The following is a 17,631-nucleotide window of genomic DNA, read 5'->3' as shown; positions in this document are numbered from 1 at the left end:
ACGTGCGGACCAAGACTCGCAACCTCTAGGAGTTTGGCGCCATAAATGGTCGCAACGCCTTCCGATAGCTGTGCCGTGTCGAGCAGTGGCCGGAAGACACATGGAGTCTCGTCATGGTTTGAGATCTGGCGGAGGGAGTTTGGTTGGAAGAGACGATCAAGGACGATGGACGTTGTTTTTAGTGGGCAGCTCAGGTTGGCCTGGGCGCTGCTAAAGAATGTAGGCCTCCGACGTCGGCCCTGCACGGCGCCAGGTGCCACTCGACGGTTGGGCCAAGTCACCAGGGCACCACCAAAGCCCGAAGGAGTGACTTGTCGCAGGAGTAGTCAAGCGGGATAAAATAGTGTGGGCTGATAGGGGCGCCTGTCTCGTCCGCGCAGTGTTGTGCCACGCCCGTTTTTGGGTGTGACATGACGGACTGCGGAAGCTTAAAAATAGCCCGCCCTACTAGGTATCTTCCCCAGGCTTTTACATCAGGCCGGGTCCGAAAACGGCGCTGTTGAGGATGGGCCTACCGGAGCGAGATGGACCAATTGCGATTTCCGCTCCGTCTACCTGACGAACGTGTGCCGACATTTCCAACGACGGCAAGAGAAGGGGAATAAACACCGAGAGCATAATCAAGACTATAACGCTACCAAATATCACAACATTGCCTGCAGATAAATTTCATCTTCCTCTCCCAACAATACAAGAGTATGTCTTACGAAAGGGTATATTAATATTTTACCAAATTCTTTCTTTACATCTAACAAGGTAAACTACTTCCCGTCTTCCTATTACCGTAACACACCGCACATCTACTGTCATCTACTGTCATCTCCAGATGACAGCCCCGCATGTGACGTTTAAGTAGTGTGTCACACACAATGGGCTTGATGCGCACAGGGCCACAGCGTCGGTGCAATGCGTACGGAGTACGGAGTAACAAGCGAGTAACTACTCCCCACTTACCCGCGCGCCAAAATACGTACCTACAAAGGTACTCCGTACCTGCAGCTTACCGCCCGTCTCGGCAGAAATATTCACCGCTCGGCAGAAAAGTTGCGACGCCGAAATCCAAGTCGACAGCCTCGATCTGGAAGCCCTCTCCCTCCCGAGACCGCTACAGAGGCCCGCCCACTCGCAGCTCCGGTTGGCCATGAAGAAGGAAAAAAAGGGCGGCGGCCCCTCGGAACGCATCGCCGATGCGCGATTCTCCAGCTTCGAAACCGACCCCCGGTTTCGCCTTCCGTCCAAGAAGCGCACCAAGACCACGTTGGACGAGCGGTTTGCCGGCATGCTCCACGACCAGGATTTCACGGCCACCGCTAGAGTAGATCGCTACGGGCGCAAGATAAAGTCTGACGCGAAGAAGAAGGCGCTCCAGCGACTGTACTTGCAAGAAGAGGAGGAAGGAGGACAGTCTCGAGACGCCGCGGCCGACCGTGATGTCCGAGTCGACGACGACGAGCTCGTCCAGCGCGAACTCCGGGCCGCAGACGAGAAGGAAAAGTCGGCCGCCTACGACCCGGCCCGGCATGGGGGCTTCTCTTCTTCGTCAGAGTCTGATTCCGACTCAGACTCGGAAGAGGACTCGGAAGAGGACCAAGACGAAAGCGATGTCGGTCTCGTCTCCGAGGGCGACGTGCAAAGGTTGCAAGACGAGCAATCCCGTGTTGAGACTGGCCATGTCACGAATCGAATCGCCGTTGTCAACTTGGACTGGGACCACGTGAGAGCCGCCGATCTCATGGCACTCTTCGCCAGTTTCCTGCCCACCGGCGATGAGAGGAGCCGCGTTCTCAAGATTTCCATCTACCCCAGTGAATTTGGCAAACAACGGATGCGACAGGAAGAGCTGGAGGGTCCTCCCAGGGCTTTGTTCAAAAGCCAAGGCAAAGACTCCGACGACGAGAGCGACGGCGCGAGCGACAGCGAAGACGAGAGGATCAAGAAGGAGCTCATGCAGGAGGGCGACGACCAGGATTTCGACAGTGACGCGCTTCGAGCGTATCAGTTAGACCGGCTGAGATACTACTACGCCGTCATGGTGTGCTCAAGCCCCGAGGCGGCTCAAAAGATTTACGAAGCTACGGATGGCACGGAATACCAGTCCTCGTCAAACGTCATCGACTTGCGCTTTGTCCCCGACGACGTCACGTTTGATGACGAGCCTCGTGACGAGTGCGACAAGGTCCCCGACTCGTACAAGCCCGTCGAGTTCGTGACCAATGCTCTGCAGAGCTCCAAGGTCAAATTGACCTGGGACATGAACCCCGACGAGGCTTCACGCAAAGAATCCATCAACAGGGCATTCACCGGCAGCCGGGCCAATATCGAGGAGAACGACCTTCGGGCTTACCTTGCCAGCGACAGCGACAGCGACAGCGAAGACGACGAGCAGAGCTCTGGTCAGGCCAATGACGAGGACAGGCGAGACGCAACGGACGGGCCCAAGTTGTCCAAAAAAGAGCTGGCCCGCAAGAGAATGCGCGAGGCTCTGGGGCTGGGAGATGAGGCGGCTCCTAAAAAGTCAAACGACGGCCCCCTGGGCGATATGCAAATCACATTCACCTCGGCCCTATCCGAAAGTAAACCGAAAGACGCCGACCAAGAGGAGACGACAATCCAGAAATACAAGCGCAAAGAAAAGGCGCGCAAAGACCAGAAGCGACAAGCACACAAAGCCAGGCGTGAAGCTGCCTCGGGCCCAGCCCCGGGCAATGAGGAGGAACACGCCATCACCACCGCTGCGGCCGACAAAGACCTCGGTTTCGACGACCCTTTCTTTACAGCAGAAGACACGTCCGCGCCGTCCAAAAGCTCCATCCGCAAGGAGGAGCGTCTCAGAAAGCGCCAGGCCCGCGAGGCAGCCGAAGCAGAATCAGCTGCTGCAAAGAGCCACCTCGTAAAGGTCATGGCTCAAGACGCCCGCGACACACAAGCGGACCGCCTGGATCACTTTGACATGAGCGAAATTGTACGTGCAGAGAAGAAGAAGAACAAGAAGGGCAACAGAGATTCTGGTGACGGCACGGACAGAGGCGGATTACAACAAGACTTCACCATGGACGTGGAGGATGATCGGTTCAAGGCTGTGTTTGAAAGCCACGAGTTTGCGATTGATCCATCCAACCCCAAGTTCAAGGCGACGGGTGGCATGAAGAAACTGCTGGAAGAGGGTAGGAAGAAGAGGCGCGTGGGCGACGGAGAGGACGAGGCGAGCAGGAAAAAGGCGAAAAAGGGGCGGCGGGAATGCTGAAGAAGGAATGTATACAACCTCGTTCGGGGGACAGCCTCCTGGTGTCGGCGTCGTTATCGCTGCAGTTGTTGTTACCATAGCACACGTACTTTGAGTTTGCAAGTCCAGTCCATGCATGCATGCACGCAACAGACTGTCTGGATTATACTGTGGGACGACACCAGATTGCCAGTTGCCCAGGCCAGGCCGGAGCGGCACATGGAGATTCACCTCACACGGTCTCGCAGCCGGAGAGAGCTCGCGACCACAACCACACCCACACCACCACACCACTCCCGCACCCACCGTCGCACCACATGGCGGCCGGTTGCACAATCGACGGTGACTGGCAGAGCCGGACGGATCTGCAGCTCCGGTCAGCACACCGAAGAAGCTCTGGGTGGCTGCACCGTTGCACGGTACGGCCAGCGCGCGGGGGTAGCATACTCCGTAGCAACGATGCAAAAATGGTGTTTCGGAGCGTCACCCCTCACCAGACGTTTCGAAAGGTCGTTTGCATTGCCGGAGACGGCATCTACGCGTGCCGGATGACCGCTCGGGCGGGGAAGTGTCGTGTCTCGAAGCCTGGGTCAGCAGCGGTTTGCTGCTTGCTGCTCGTGCGGGCGAGAAGGGGAAAGGGCTATTATTCTATTTGAACGCTCAGTGGGTGGAGATAAGCATCTCTCACCCACGCGCCTGTGTGATCTGATCTTTTGCCATGGTCGACTTGTGATGGCAACCACGAAGACAAGCGCCGCATCCAATCGACGCCGCACCCGCAAACCGGCCAAGTTCCATCCTGGCCCGCCCGCCCACGGGGCTTGGGGCACTTGACGCCGTTGACCATCGTCGCGAGGCTGATGCTGGCGCACACCCACCCTATTCCGAGCTTCGCCACCGAGGCGACTTCTCTTGACAGCACAAGGTGGTTTGCATTTTGTGGTTCGTCTTGTGCACTTCAGACCGCCATTTCGTCTCATGACGGCATGAAAAAAATAAAGGGTAGCACGTTGCACCTTTATGAGTCCCCGGCCGGAAAACATGTCTCGTCTTTCTTCTTCGGGTCGGCGGGGGCCATCTCACGCCCTCCTTTTTTTTTTTTTTTAAACATCTCGCCCGCTCATCAGTGCTTTGCGAGATGCCGGCTCAAATCTAGCCCGCATCGCACCATGATGTACGGCCTCTCTTGCACCAGATGCTCTCTGTTCCTCCATCGCCCCAACATTCACCCGTGGCTGTTGTTCCGTCGTTGAATCAACAAGTCCTACCGACTGGCAAGAAACTCACCATGGCGGACGCATCGCCGACAACTCCCCTCATCCGACGGCAAGACCCGCCCCAGGTTCTGCCTCAAGTAACGAGGCTTCAGCACATCTCAGTCGCCGCTGTTGCGGTACTGCACATGCTCCGGGGCGCTGCGCTTCTTGCCTGTCCAGCCATCGCATTATCAAGTTTTGCCGTGTCGAGATCCAGCACAGCCATCTTCTTTACGAGCCTGCTTGGGGTGCGAGACATTGTCCTGGGAGGCTTGTTGGTCTTGGCCGATCATCGACGAGGCTATGAAATGCACAGGGCGCTGGGCATTGCGCTCTTCAGCGATTCCGTCGACACTTTCGTCCTGATATTTGCCGTGGCTTGCTCGGCCCGTCTCAAAATCCCTGTCCCCGAGATGCTGTCCGTCGTGTTGCTGGCTATTCTAGAACATCTGACCTTGTGGAGCTTTGACGACGAGAATGACGATGTGCCGGGTCCTTTCCACGAAGCAACCGTTCATGTCTCGAGACTCGATGATAAGAGGTTGAGATTGGGCATGTGGCTTGACGACTTGAAAAGGGCAGAGTCGCTGCAAGAGGATGCATTTTCGTCCTCCAAATCGCCACTCTCGTAAATGCGAGCCCCAGAGCTTTTGGGGACCAGCGATTCATCATTCAACTCAAGTCGAACAATACTTTTTTGCTCGGACGCCTAGACATGCATCGCACCAACAGCGTTGTCTCCGCCACATTGCTCCGTATTCAAGACACAAGGTGAAGGCAGAGCCGCTGGTGCATGCATGCATTCGGACTCGCAGAGTAGAGCAGCAAAAGAAGCGCTACGTCTGGTCGAAGCAAAGCATGCGCCTTGAAACACGGAGAATCCAGACGACGTTGCCGAGTACGGAGCCGGAGCACTCAGTAGTTGTGTCACAAAAATGTGAGACTCATCATCAACCTGCAGTTTTGTGCAGTGGAGCCAACCCCTTCGTCGCAAATCACTTTCATGAATTGCTTCTTTCAGTGACGTGTCAGAGGCTGGATGCCGCATCGTCCAACAAACGGGTTGCAGATGGCGGCCCCGCGGCCGCGGGCTCGCCATCTGCGCCTCCACAACGAGTCTCATTCTGAGCATCATTACTTTGCCCAATTTTTTTGGGTGTCTGTTCTGTAATGACTTTCAGCACCAGCGGAACCAGCGGACTCATGCCAATCATACTGCTTATAGGAGGCGAAATAACTTCAAGCGTGGTGCAGAAATCACGAGGAATCCTGCCAGGGCCAACCGGGAAAGCACGCCGATAAATATATGACAGGTGACATGGTTATCCTTGAAATATGATGATATTGAGCTGTCCAAATTTCCGAGTTATTAGATCCACGGTCGCAGCAGCGTAAATATGGACAAAAATGTGATACATTGTGCTCAAGATTCCGTGCCAGCTCCCTGTCATATTGAACAGCTTTTCCTGCGGTTTAATGCAGAAATCCCTTTTTCTTTTTTCCTTCGTCAATGCTTTTGGGCAGGCCGAGGGTCCAGATGTCTGTCCGATGCTGACTTGTCTCTCCCGCTCCATGCGCTCTGAATATAGTTATGACTTGCTCCTTTACTAGGCCGGACAAAGTAGGCTTGGGCTAAGCCAGAAGCCAGGCGACCAGGTCCGGATTCCACCAATTCCGCCATTTTCCGGTTCAGGTTTGGTGACTGCGGAAAGAAGGGTTAGAAACGTTGCGGTGCAGGTCACACCGTGATTTGACGCCCGTCCCGAGCGCCATCTTCGACTCAGCTTGAGATGGGAACAGAGATTCCGGTAAGCCACAACGGCTGCTACCTGGCAAGATCAAGGAGCTGTCAGTCTGCCCCATGCTTGTACATGTAATAGTAACAGAAAATCGGCGGGCTCGCTGGAATGTTGGCTAAACAGGACCTGTCACGAACTCATGGCCCGCTCACCAGCTAATTCGTACGAATAGTAAGCTGTGTTTATTGACATGGCAGGCCAGCCGATCATGAGTCGCATATCAGCCTATGATGTAAAAGCGAACGTGCAGTCGTACTACTAGTAGTAATGAGTGCCAGCCTGGGAGACACTCAATTCTCAATTTCCGGGAACCACTGGTATGGCTAGTAGTCGTCGAAGTTGCTGCCAACAATTACGGAGAGGCAAAGCTATTGGGGCCGTCAATGCCCACGGTCATGGGCTCGGTGATTGTGAATTCAAGCAAAGTCCGGCACTCTGAGAAGTGAAAGACCAGAATGGCTGGAAGCGTCCCGGAGATGTATTGTTGCAAGAAAACGTCTTGTACTAGTGCTCCTCGTTGAACGCACAAGAGCGACCATCGTGGGCTCTCAAGCAAGATCTCGTCAACAAGTGTATCGGTATTGCGGCTGCATCAGCATCTTGCTTTTTCGGGCAGGCAAGGGACCTGCATTGCTTTCCTTGTTTGAGAGAGGCAAACTGAGATATGACCAACCAACGAGGGTGTCCTCCACAGCAAACCAAGCCGGCCTTTTGACATCCAACACATAGAAAAGCCTCGCAGTACCGGCTAGCGGCTAAGTGGCTTGTCCAATTTTTAGTCGCTGACGGTAATAGTGTCAGACTGGTTACTAGTTGTACTAGTTACTACGTAGCACTAGATCGCCATGCCGACTTTCTTCTCCTGCCGTGTCTGTGCGCCGGCACGTCTCATTAGCAGAACTGTGCCGTACCCAGATCGGCGGCGTCAAGAGATGTCAAGATTAATAAACCTTTGAGGCTAGGATCGATCGCGCCATGTTGGCACCTGTAAATGTCGGCGCGCATTTTCCAACGACGCGGATATCGATTTGCTGTAGGATATTCGTTTTCCCGAATCCGTGGCTCTGGTTGAGACTGCGACGATGAGAAAGATGAGAAACAATTTTATTGTCCAACCTCGGATGACAAAATTCACAGAGAGATCCGTGCACACGCAAGGATTTTTGCGACCCATGGTTGATGGAATTTTAAAGCCGACATACGAGCTATGACGATACTATCGCGAGCGCTGCAACGTGAGAGTCTTGCGTTTCATGTTCTGGTTGCTCCGTACTCCGTACTTGTTTTGGTTTGTTTTTGCCAGCAGGGTCGCGATGATAGCCGCCGCTTTTGGCCGCAAAAAGCAAAGTCAGCGACGCTCTGTAGCAGTTGATTCTTTGCGAACCCCCACGCAGCAGAAGCGAGGAAACTAGGCTGCTCATTACCCGCATGAGTTACGGAGTACTGCATAACACTCCGTAATAGGAACGACAACGAGACAGGCGTCGAACATTGAGATGAGCTGCGTGCGATATATGTAGGTGTCATACACGCAGTTGCAAGTGGAAGGGGCTCTGTGCACGCAGTAGACGACCGACTGCCCGCTATTTCGTTCTGTATTCCGTACCACTTCGGTCGTCGGAAATTTGAGAAACCAGACAGTTCTCGTGATTCATTACGGAGTGCGGATACCGCCTCGTTATCTCTACCTCCCACGATATTAGCTGAGCCCTGACAGCCAACGCCGTACGTACAAGGCACTGTGCAACGGCAAAATTCGACAAGATCAGGGCCCAGGGGCCACCTGCAGAGCAAGGTGGCCCCGGCCCCCTGGCCCCCGGCACGCCAACGCTTTGATAAGCAACCTTTCGGGATGCAGTTGTGCGTCAAAGGGCGCTGAGGTGATAGCTCGGGCGTCATTTGCCAAGTCGTGAGGCCGGTCCAAACACATTGGCGGCGGCCTAGCAGGCTTGATGGCTGGCTGCTTTTACCCTGCCCTGCTTTGGCCACGGCGATACGTATATGGAAGTGGTGCGGAGGAAAAAACGATGGCATGACATCAACAGCATCGCATGCTAGGCGGAGTGGCGTGCCAGTTCGAGCTTGATTATTCCAACTTTTGGGCCTGGGACTCGTCCACTTTTCCATGGAGGTGGAGGCTCAACCACGTTGGAAGGTGCGCTCTACGGTCTACCACCACCACTGACCGACCAGTCAGCACGTGCTTTACATTCCACCAAGCCGGAAGAGGGAAAAGGAATATTCCGTAGTGGTCTCCAGTCCATGTGGGAGGAAGAAGAAAAAAAACCAGAATTGCTGGCTTGTTTTCGATGCTACTCCATACAATACTGTTGTTTCGGTCAGTTGTCCTATTAGCCAGGCCAGTTTGCGGCCACTCCTGCATCATCGCCTGCATCGTTCTCCGACCCGCTTGCTTCAGGTTTTATTGCGGATGGGTCATTTCAGTGCTGTCCTCTAGGTTAAGCAAGCAGAAGAAGGAGAGCCACCGGCAAACAAGTCACAGGTGCCCATCGCTGCCGCCCGCCGTCCTGGTCCTCGTGAGTCGTCAACGTCTGCCGCCGCCGTGGTCGAAAAGACCACGTATAAACCAGAAATCACCGAGTCACAAGCCAGTCTTGACATGGGCCAACAGGCCCGTCACAATGCTCCAGGTGGAATGATCCCCGGGCTTGTCTCCTCCGTTCTCCCCACCCTCGCGCACGGTGATACTAGCGAGCGGGTTAAACACGCAGGACACTACGGAGTTCCTGTCTTGTTCAGTCGAAAATGGAAAGAAAGCGACGTCGTTTACCAATCGGCTGACACGAGAGCATGCAGTAGGCGGCCACTAAAGCTGTGGAGGGAAAAGTATGTGGCCTCGCTCACTTGCTTCCCAAGCATACATGGGCCGTTTGAGGGGCGGCGCATTCACAACGCCCCAAAAGGGTTTGGACCCGTGTCTTTTCATCTACTAGCTCTGTCTCTTGACTCTTTTCGTCTTGTCCAACCAGCCATTCTTCACGGCGGGATCCACCACCCCTTGCGGCACTAAGATCGGACCCAGCAGACAGGCAACGAAGTCGGCTAGGTTTGGACGCGCCAAGGTGATCAGTGATCCGCGTGGCGCTGTCATTGCTTCAAGTCCGACCGGAATTCTGCCTCTGGCGAAACCCTAAAATATGGTGAAATCAGTATGTAATCGCTGACGAGGAGGCGGGGGGGGAGGAGACGGGACGCGGGCTGACTTACCAGTTCATTGTTCAACGGTCCCAAGCTCTCGCCCGGTGACTAGCGAGAAGGGGGGGGGATCGAAGGACTATGGAGTGCTCGTACTCCGTACTGTACGGTTGAATGTTACCGCATGTCGACTACGCCTTATGGCACAGGCACAGGTGGTACGACTCCCAGCCCTGTCTTGGTTGCCACACGACCTGCCAAGTGATCTACATTACAGCCCCTGGAAAAGGTAATTGCTTGAAGGTTCTCCTAGGCAGACCCAAAAAGCAAAAATTGGAGACAAGGGACTGGCGTCCAAGTTATCCGCGCGAACATGCGGATACTAAGTGGCCCCAACCAAGATGCACCCACTCACTCAACACGATTTCAACAGCAACATTGCTTTTCTCTCCTCCGAAAAAGCAGTTTCTGATCAAGTCCCAGTGATGGAGATCGGCACATTCAGCAACTTGACTTGGTGTCCAACCCCGCGATAAAGCCAGTGCCGTCCTCATTGCACGGTCCTCGCAACGCCTGGCAACCCTTCTGCGTGGCTTGCCGGCCGCGGTGAACGGATTCGAATATTTATCAAGCTAAACCCCCCAATACCTCGTCGTGTGGCCCCATCGTCCAGTGTGTCTTTGCTTGACAAGATCCCACCATCCGGTTTGTGCGCTCTGGCGTCGACAAGCTCCAGGCATCGACCCACGCGTCCTTTCGTTCTTTGGTCCATCTTAACCTTCATCCCGTCATTTGGGCCGTGAGGCATGTCCTGCTACCATCTTCCTTTCCTGTATTCTAGGTTGTGAGAACACAGTCAACACCGACCCAATGGGTTCGGAGTTTGGTATCACCCCTGATACCAAGCCAGCGGTCCGGCTTGATGGCGTGGGCGTCTTTTGGATCGTCTTCGCCGTATCATGGACCATTATCCTTGTTAGTGGCATGACATTCTTGTGGACGAAGCGCGATATGCCCATTCTCCGAATCAGAGGTCTCGGCTTATCACTTGCGGCCGTCACTTTTCTCCATTGTTATTGGTTTGCTGTCACCACAGGATATGTGTACGGTCCTTTAATGCCCGAGGTGGCCGAGTTCTGGATCATGAGCATCTGGTTTCCATTCGGTATCGCACTCTTCCACGCCTCCAACAGTCGATTCTTGTACGTTGCCAACGCCCAAAGGCAGTACGTCAAACGGACACTTGATTTGGAATGGGATGGCCAGCGTCCACGGATCCGCAAGACTCTTGTCGCCAGGTGGAAGATGCTTCCTTATACCCATAGGACGCTGATACCTGTTGGCTTGGGTATGGTAGCGCACGTTAGTATTCTCATAACAGGGGAAACCGACTCGGCATGCTTCACAGACTAACCGTGACCAAACAATAGCTTTCTCTTACCATTTTCATGTTCCTCATTTCTCGCAAGTTCCATCCTGCTTGGGGCATCTCTGGAACCGAGGTTACTGGCACTGCTATGGAGCAAAAGACTGAGCAAGGTCGTGGCTGGGAATGGTACGTTGCATTTTTAACTAATTGAAAAAAAAGGATCCCTTGGAGACTAACAAATGGGGGAAAAGGTGGCCATCAATCTTCTGGCAACTGTTTTGGGCCTGGATCGTTGCTCCCGTCATTCTGTGGCGCTCTCGAACTCTACGAGACACCCAGGGTTGGCGGACGCAGACTATTGCTTGCTGCGTGTCTGGGTAAGGAAACTCGTCTTTTTGCAGCCAGTTTTGACCAATTTTTTTTGTTCTGGCTAACTGTCATGATAGTCTTCATGCCTCTCCAATGTGGCTCATCGCTCTCTATGTCCCTGGCATGGCTCCTGTCAACAATTATTTCATCCCTCCGCAATGGTACGTGCACTGTGGGCTGGACTGACCTGTCATGTGGCTAACCATTCCCTTCAGGATTGCCGTTACAATCATGATGCTCGAGATCTTCACCGTATTCATTCCCGTCTGGGAAGTTCGAAGGCAACAATCCCTCTGCCAGGAGACCCTCGACTCGATTGCACGCTGGGAGTCTCGACAGAAGTCTGTTCAGCACAGCGGAAAGTCTCTCCACTCTGGCACCAGCTCCTCGTCATGGATGGGTCGTACCAAGGCTGGCTCAGTATCTACTACTGGGGGCAGCATCTTGACCATGGACGCCCTGGAGCACACCTTGGCGAAGAACCCCGAGCCCTTGCAGGAGTTCTCTGCGCTTCGAGATTTTTCTGGCGAGAACATTGCCTTTCTCACCCGAGTGCGTGAGTGGCGTGCTCGGTACATTGTCAACCCCACCCTCAGGGAACCCATGAGGGACGAAAAGGACAGCGAGAAAACCTTGACCCTCTCGCGGGAGTGCTTCGAGGGCGCTCTCCGCGTCTACATCGACTTCATCAGCAGTCACAGTGCCGAATTCCAAGTCAACCTGTCCTCGCAGGACTTCAAGAACCTCCAGGGTATCTTCGAGGGGGCCGCGCGCGCTGTCTGCGGCGAATGCAGCACTCCAGACCCAGCCACTCCTTTTGCTGACGCTCCCAAAGCTCCGAGCGAATCGGGCGAGACTGCTCGATACTGGGGCGACATCCCCGAGGCTTTCAACGAGGGTGTCTTTGACGATTCCGAAATGAGCATCAAGTACCTCGTGTTGACAAACACGTGGCCCAAGTTTATTAGAGAGAGGCGCTCATTCGACAGCGTGAGCAGCGTGGAGGCTGGTAAATAGGCGGCGACAAAAAAGACATCCGACGTATCTGATGTTTATGTATTTGATGTGTCAACATATGGGAAAGAATGAAATACCGGCATGGCCATTTTATTATTCTAGAATATGTATTTAATAGCCGCACGTGATACATGTTCACTTTGGTTCCCGAATCTCCGCACTCGGTATGAGGGGAGGTTGAGAAATCTTGTATATAACATGGAACCACGTCAATGCGAAGACGGCTCTATTGTCCGAAACGTATGCTTTCGTGTGCCGCGAGCATGGCTCGAGTCGAAACATAGGCAAGGTAAACAGTGCAAGGGAAGGCGGGCCGGATATGACGGGATGGAGTGACTCTGGTCATGGCCAGTTCACGAGCGTACATGATAACATGGCGCGATCCGACATACCTTTTCACAGTCCATACATGTGTCGACGGAGAGAGACCCGGAGACTTGTCGTTAACAACTGCTCGCTGACGGAGCAACATGCCATGCTTGATATAAAGACGACGGCCAAGCGCACGAGTGTTCCAAGCGAGGGGTGTCGGTAAGGAGACAAGACCTGCCAGACCTGAGGCCATTGCGGGAAGCGTCGGGCCAGACCCGTCATGTTTTTCATGGTCATGAGACAAGGTCACCGAAATAACCCGCGACAAGTACGTGCACTTAGTTGTAGTTGCATGTCCAGCCGGGGCGTTGAAATTGCATAAAGAATCATGGTTTCAGCCGCCGAACCGAGTCGGCTCCTGTAGGGTAGTGAGTAGCCATGTTGAGACGGAACTGTCGAGTTTTACCTGCTGATTGTCGATGAGGACATGGCGGCTCCCAATGACAGACGCTCGCTGGGTGAAGTGGAATGGGTGTCCGGAGGGCAAAGCAAAGCAATTCAAGGCTTCAAGAAGGCGTATCCTACCAACACGGATGGCGGATGTTGGACGAGCCGGGATGCAGATCAAGACGATGTGACGGGTACCTGGTTTGCGCGCGCTCTCAACAGGTCCGCTTGGTTGTATCGAGGAAGTATCAGGGCACTGCGACTTGGCCATATGCTCTGTCCCGTGAACGACATGTGCCTTTGGCAAGTGTCGCCAGTCTCGGGATGCTGGACATTGTTTGAGGCTCTGAGGAGAGAATTGGGGGGAGGAAGGAAGGAAGAAGGGAGAGAAAGAGGAGAGCGTCCGTCCACCACTTGGGTCGAAAGAAGCACCCCTTGCCTTCATGTCCATCCATGTCGACAGGCTCGCCCAGAACTCGGAAGGTGCTCGGATGGGCAACGGGCCAACGCTCCTGCCGCAGATATTTTGCGCACGCAGACGCACAGCCATCGACAAGCGACGAGGAGCGCCGCAATTCAGTTCTCGAACCTCGACAACGTCGCGGCCGGCGGGCTCGGTTCCCCGTGTTTTGCGCGGCGGCATTGTTTCGCAGAGAACGGCAAAGGCCAATCATGGCGTATTCCCAGTCGCGCACCACTCACGGCCGGGTCCCTTGACACGACGATCGAGGAACCCAAAACAGTCGCGGCACCAGGCAAAGTCAAACATCAAACATGCATATGAGAATCTCAGTCTCTGCAGACCCTCGGCGAAGGAGGCAAAGAAGAGAACTAACCAGCCAGCACGCCAGGACAAGAAGAAGGCGAGATGATGCACACCTGGGCGACGACGACGAAAAAGCACCGACGGCGTGCCTCCATCTTCCCCGCGTTGTCTGTACAACACCAGGCAAAGACAGGAGAGTGGATTGATGGGCGGGAAAGCAAATCAAGGGCGGTATTGATAGAGCGCATGTGGTTTCACTTTTTTTTTTGGTTGTCGCTGCGACGGCACGGGTAATTTGCATGGAGGCTCAGTCTTTTTTTCCCCGCGTGTTTCTGTATCCCGCTGCCGTTGTTGACATTGTATCATATCGGTTCTGTTGGGAGCTGCAGGTCCACGGACCATGCCCCCCCCCCCCCCTCAGACAAAAAAGGTGCACCGCACGGATGAAGACGGAGCACGGCTGCGGCCCGGGGAGGGAACTTTGGGGGTGGACATCGGGGACGGATGAGGCAGGCTGGTTGTGTATCACGGACGAGTGTGATTCAGGCCGGACGGAGAGATGGAGAGAGACGAAACACGACGAGCGCGATGCTGCTGTCACACTGGCCGACGTCACCCTTCTCCCTTTTGCCCTTTTTCTTGCTCGGTTCGTTGGTTTGCTCGTGATTTGACGCGGGACAGACGTCGAGCTCGGGCTTGGCTGTTTCGTGCCCGGGTCAAGAAAAGGGTGCCTGCCAAGTACGTACCATCCATCCATCGTGGGCAGGGCGGCGATCTAGAACCTTTGCACCGGGCGTTTTGGAAGTCTACCGAGATGAGACGGAGGAGAGGACGGGCATCACGAGCATCACGAGCCATCGCGAGCCATCGCGAGCATCCCCACCCCGCTGAAAGGAAGGGGAAAAAATAAAAAAATAAAAAAAATCACCCACATGGCAAATCTCCGATGCTGGGTGTTGATGCTTCTTTTTTTTTTGCAGGTCGCCGGAGGAGCCGGTCCTTTGAAACATTCTTCAATCTTGGTATTCGGTACGCAGGGCCCGGACGAGATTTGGCAAATCTCTCTTTTCTCTTTTCATCTTGGCCCTCGTCCGGTCGCCCGCTAATTAAACGGGCGTCCTCGTCACAATCCTCGTCCCATTCATCACCATTTCCCTGCCTCTCCGTGATGCCTCCCGTGCACCCAGTCCGCCCGCCCGCCGGGTCACCGGGATGATGTACAAGCAGTTTGCATCTGAGACAAGACCACGCACGCATACCGATCGCTGGGTACTCGGTACTGCTACTCTGTGCTCGGCGGTAGCCTACCTACCCTATCCTATGTATGATGCATCGAGCCTGCACTCGAGAGAAACCGCCGGCGAGCAGGACCTGGGACGAGGAGATGACCGGCGGAAAAGAAGGAAGACGGCAATGCCAAGCAACAGAGGGAAAGGCGCGCACCGGCGGCGACGGAGCTTTGGCTGGTGAGGCCGCTTGCCGCGTTGTAGAAACAAAAAGACCTGTCCCTTTTGTTTACTCGTGAACGGCAGAATTCCAAGACAAGGGCGTGTGCGTCAGGCACAGGAGACCCTGGCTGCTGACACGTGGATACGGAATAATAATGGTGTCTCGAAAGCCATGGCCTTCGAGCCAACAAGTCGCACAGCTCGTCGCGAGGCTTGCGAGCAAGGCCACGGGGAAAAGCAAGCGAGAGAGGAAGAGGCGGAGAGGCGGACGGGGAGGGGAGGGAGAGGAGGAAAAAAACAAAAAAAAAAAATTGACTTGCCCAAGCACACGAGGCAACGTGGTGAAGCAGAATGAAAGAATGCAGCCTGCCCAAGCATGTTGCGTGTGCGATCCGGGTGTCCGTCTGGACTTTGTTGTCTTTGCCACTGGCGCCGGCCCTGTCTTGGAGTCTTGGGCATTCGCATGGACCGAATTCCGCGGCAATGGGAAAAGCTGAATATGCACCGGCAATGGTAGATGGGCGGCGTTTCCCCCCAGCCAGCCAGCACACTCTCTCTCCCTCCCTCTTGTTGGTGTCTCTGTTTGTTTGCGCCAGGGCCCAGGGCGAACCGGGCGGACGGGGCTGCCGGGCTGTGCTGAAGATGACCTGTCAGTTGATGCCTGGTTACATGAGAGCATCTCGTCTCGCGGCCGGTGCATTTCAACCCGTCTTGATCACATTTGGGACCATGTGCGTCAGTCAACTCGAGACGGCGTTGCACAATTTTTTTTTTTAAAAAAAAATCCATTTCACAGACGAAACCAGCGCAGGGCCAGGACTCCCGTGGCGAAACATGTTGGAATGCCGTGCTATTAGCCATCTATTAGATTGTGTTTCTTGGGGAAAGGAACACGGGGCGACCCCAGGGGGTGGGGGGTCGGCGTGCAAGCAGCAGCAGCGGCAGCAGCAGCAGCATCATCTCGGCGTCTCAGCGTCTGAGCATCTCGGAGTGTTGGAGTTTTTGGACATCCAGGTTTCTGCGTGCGTGCGTGCGTGCGTGCTTGCCGTGCCCTGCCCTGCCCTAGATGCTCGCACGGGACGGGCTGGTATATCGTTGACCGTTGACTCGGCGCGCCTGAGGCATCAAGGACGTGCCTTCATTGTTCATCGGATCGATAACTACGTACTCCGTTCTCTGGCACACACGCATCGCATGACATTGCGGGCTGCATGCGCAAAAGACAAAGACTGCCGACCAGATGGGCAGGTACGTGAGTACGTACCTACTTGGGAAGTTGGGTGCCTACCGCACGATGTACTCCGTACCGTACGTTGCATGCAGTCTACTTAAGTAGTCTGTACTTGGGTATTAAGTAGTCAGTGTTTTGCTGCAGCGCCCTCGATTGCGCGCTCTCTCTCTTGTCGTTTCTTTCTTTCTTTCTTTCTTTTTTTTTTTTTTGGTGCGTGTGTGTGTGCGCGCGCGCGAGGGGTTTCCATGTTTCAACAGGCTTTTCTAGGCTCTAGCCACGTGGATGCCCTCGGCCGCTTTCGCACCACCAGCCACCAACCAACCGACAACATCTTGCGTGTCCCGACTCGACTCCTGGTTGATATCTGGCAAGCCGCGCTCAATGCTAACGTTACTACTTGGACTGCTGCGTCTCTCGCCCCGTTCAAGCCCCCCTCGCTCACTCTGCTGGCCGCCGGCGTCGAGCCGCAGCGCTACCGGACGTTGGAGCCGAGGGACCGCGTGGCTTGCCATTCGGAGCAACTTTGGGAAGCCTGCGGTGCGGTGCGGTGCGGGGGAGTCTGGAGGTTTTGGGTTTTGCCTACGGACTAGTTACTACTCAAGTACTTGGCTGCTGCGGAGCACGGCCAAGTTGGTGCCAGCGCGACGTGATGTGACGTGACGTGACGTCTTGCTGTAGATTGTGCATGCACGGACACGACAACGCCGTACGGAAATAGACAACTTTGGGGTCCTGACTCCTACGAGGCGGAGCCGGAGCCGCGCTGGCCACGGCGGCCAGGCTTCCTCGCATCAAGCGTCAATCGTCAATCGTCACTGGGCCGCGGAAACCGGGGTGGTGGGGGGGCAGTGCAGACTGCAGAAGTTTCGGCAGGACAGCACGGCCAGGCGGGTTTAAAGTGGTTCTTGTTGACGAACCTTGGCATGAATGCACACACATACATACACGCTGCAGTCTCGCCTAGTCCTGCGGGCCTTGCTTCAATCGCGAGCCGGTGCATATCTTTGTGGCAGCAACAACAACGGGGAAAAGCTGCTTGACCTGGGCACGGAGCACGGTAGGAGTCATGGTCCAAAGAAGCGCCCCTCAGCCACGCGCCATGCAGCTTAAAACCGGGCGCCAGAATCATGTCGTCGTCTTGCCGACGCGGCTGGTGCTTGCCCACCAGCCAGACAAGCGCAGCCCCTCGTCCGTCGTCCGTCGTCCGTCATCCGTCGTCTGTCGTTGCCCTTGCTGCG

At 55.0% G+C, this 17,631-nt stretch overlaps 3 protein-coding genes across 3 annotated transcripts; all 3 read left to right on the top strand.

The window, feature by feature from the left end:
- Window positions 1-1,141: 1,141 nt before the first annotated feature.
- MAM_02680 (nuc153) lies at window positions 1,142-3,244 on the top strand (the record flags this gene model as incomplete). The annotated part of the gene is made up of 1 exon (XM_040821479.1): window positions 1,142-3,244. One exon carries the CDS (start codon window positions 1,142-1,144, stop codon window positions 3,242-3,244), a length of 2,103 nt encoding a protein of 700 aa, XP_040680893.1.
- Window positions 3,245-4,511: 1,267 nt separating this feature from the next.
- Window positions 4,512-5,111, top strand: MAM_02679 (uncharacterized protein; the record flags this gene model as incomplete). Its single annotated transcript, XM_040821478.1, has 1 exon — window positions 4,512-5,111. One exon carries the CDS (start codon window positions 4,512-4,514, stop codon window positions 5,109-5,111), a length of 600 nt encoding a protein of 199 aa, XP_040680892.1.
- Window positions 5,112-10,304: 5,193 nt separating this feature from the next.
- MAM_02678 (Regulator of G protein signaling superfamily) lies at window positions 10,305-12,189 on the top strand (the record flags this gene model as incomplete). Its single annotated transcript, XM_040821477.1, has 5 exons — window positions 10,305-10,796; window positions 10,865-10,989; window positions 11,055-11,180; window positions 11,250-11,333; window positions 11,388-12,189. 5 exons carry the CDS (start codon window positions 10,305-10,307, stop codon window positions 12,187-12,189), a joined length of 1,629 nt encoding a protein of 542 aa, XP_040680891.1.
- Between the last annotated feature and the right edge of the window lie 5,442 nt (window positions 12,190-17,631).

This window comes from Metarhizium album (assembly GCF_000804445.1).
Source record: "Metarhizium album ARSEF 1941 chromosome Unknown scaffold_4, whole genome shotgun sequence".
Taxonomy (NCBI): domain Eukaryota; kingdom Fungi; phylum Ascomycota; class Sordariomycetes; order Hypocreales; family Clavicipitaceae; genus Metarhizium; species Metarhizium album.
Note: the sequence above shows the minus strand (reverse complement) of the source record. Positions and strands in the feature narration are given on the sequence as shown.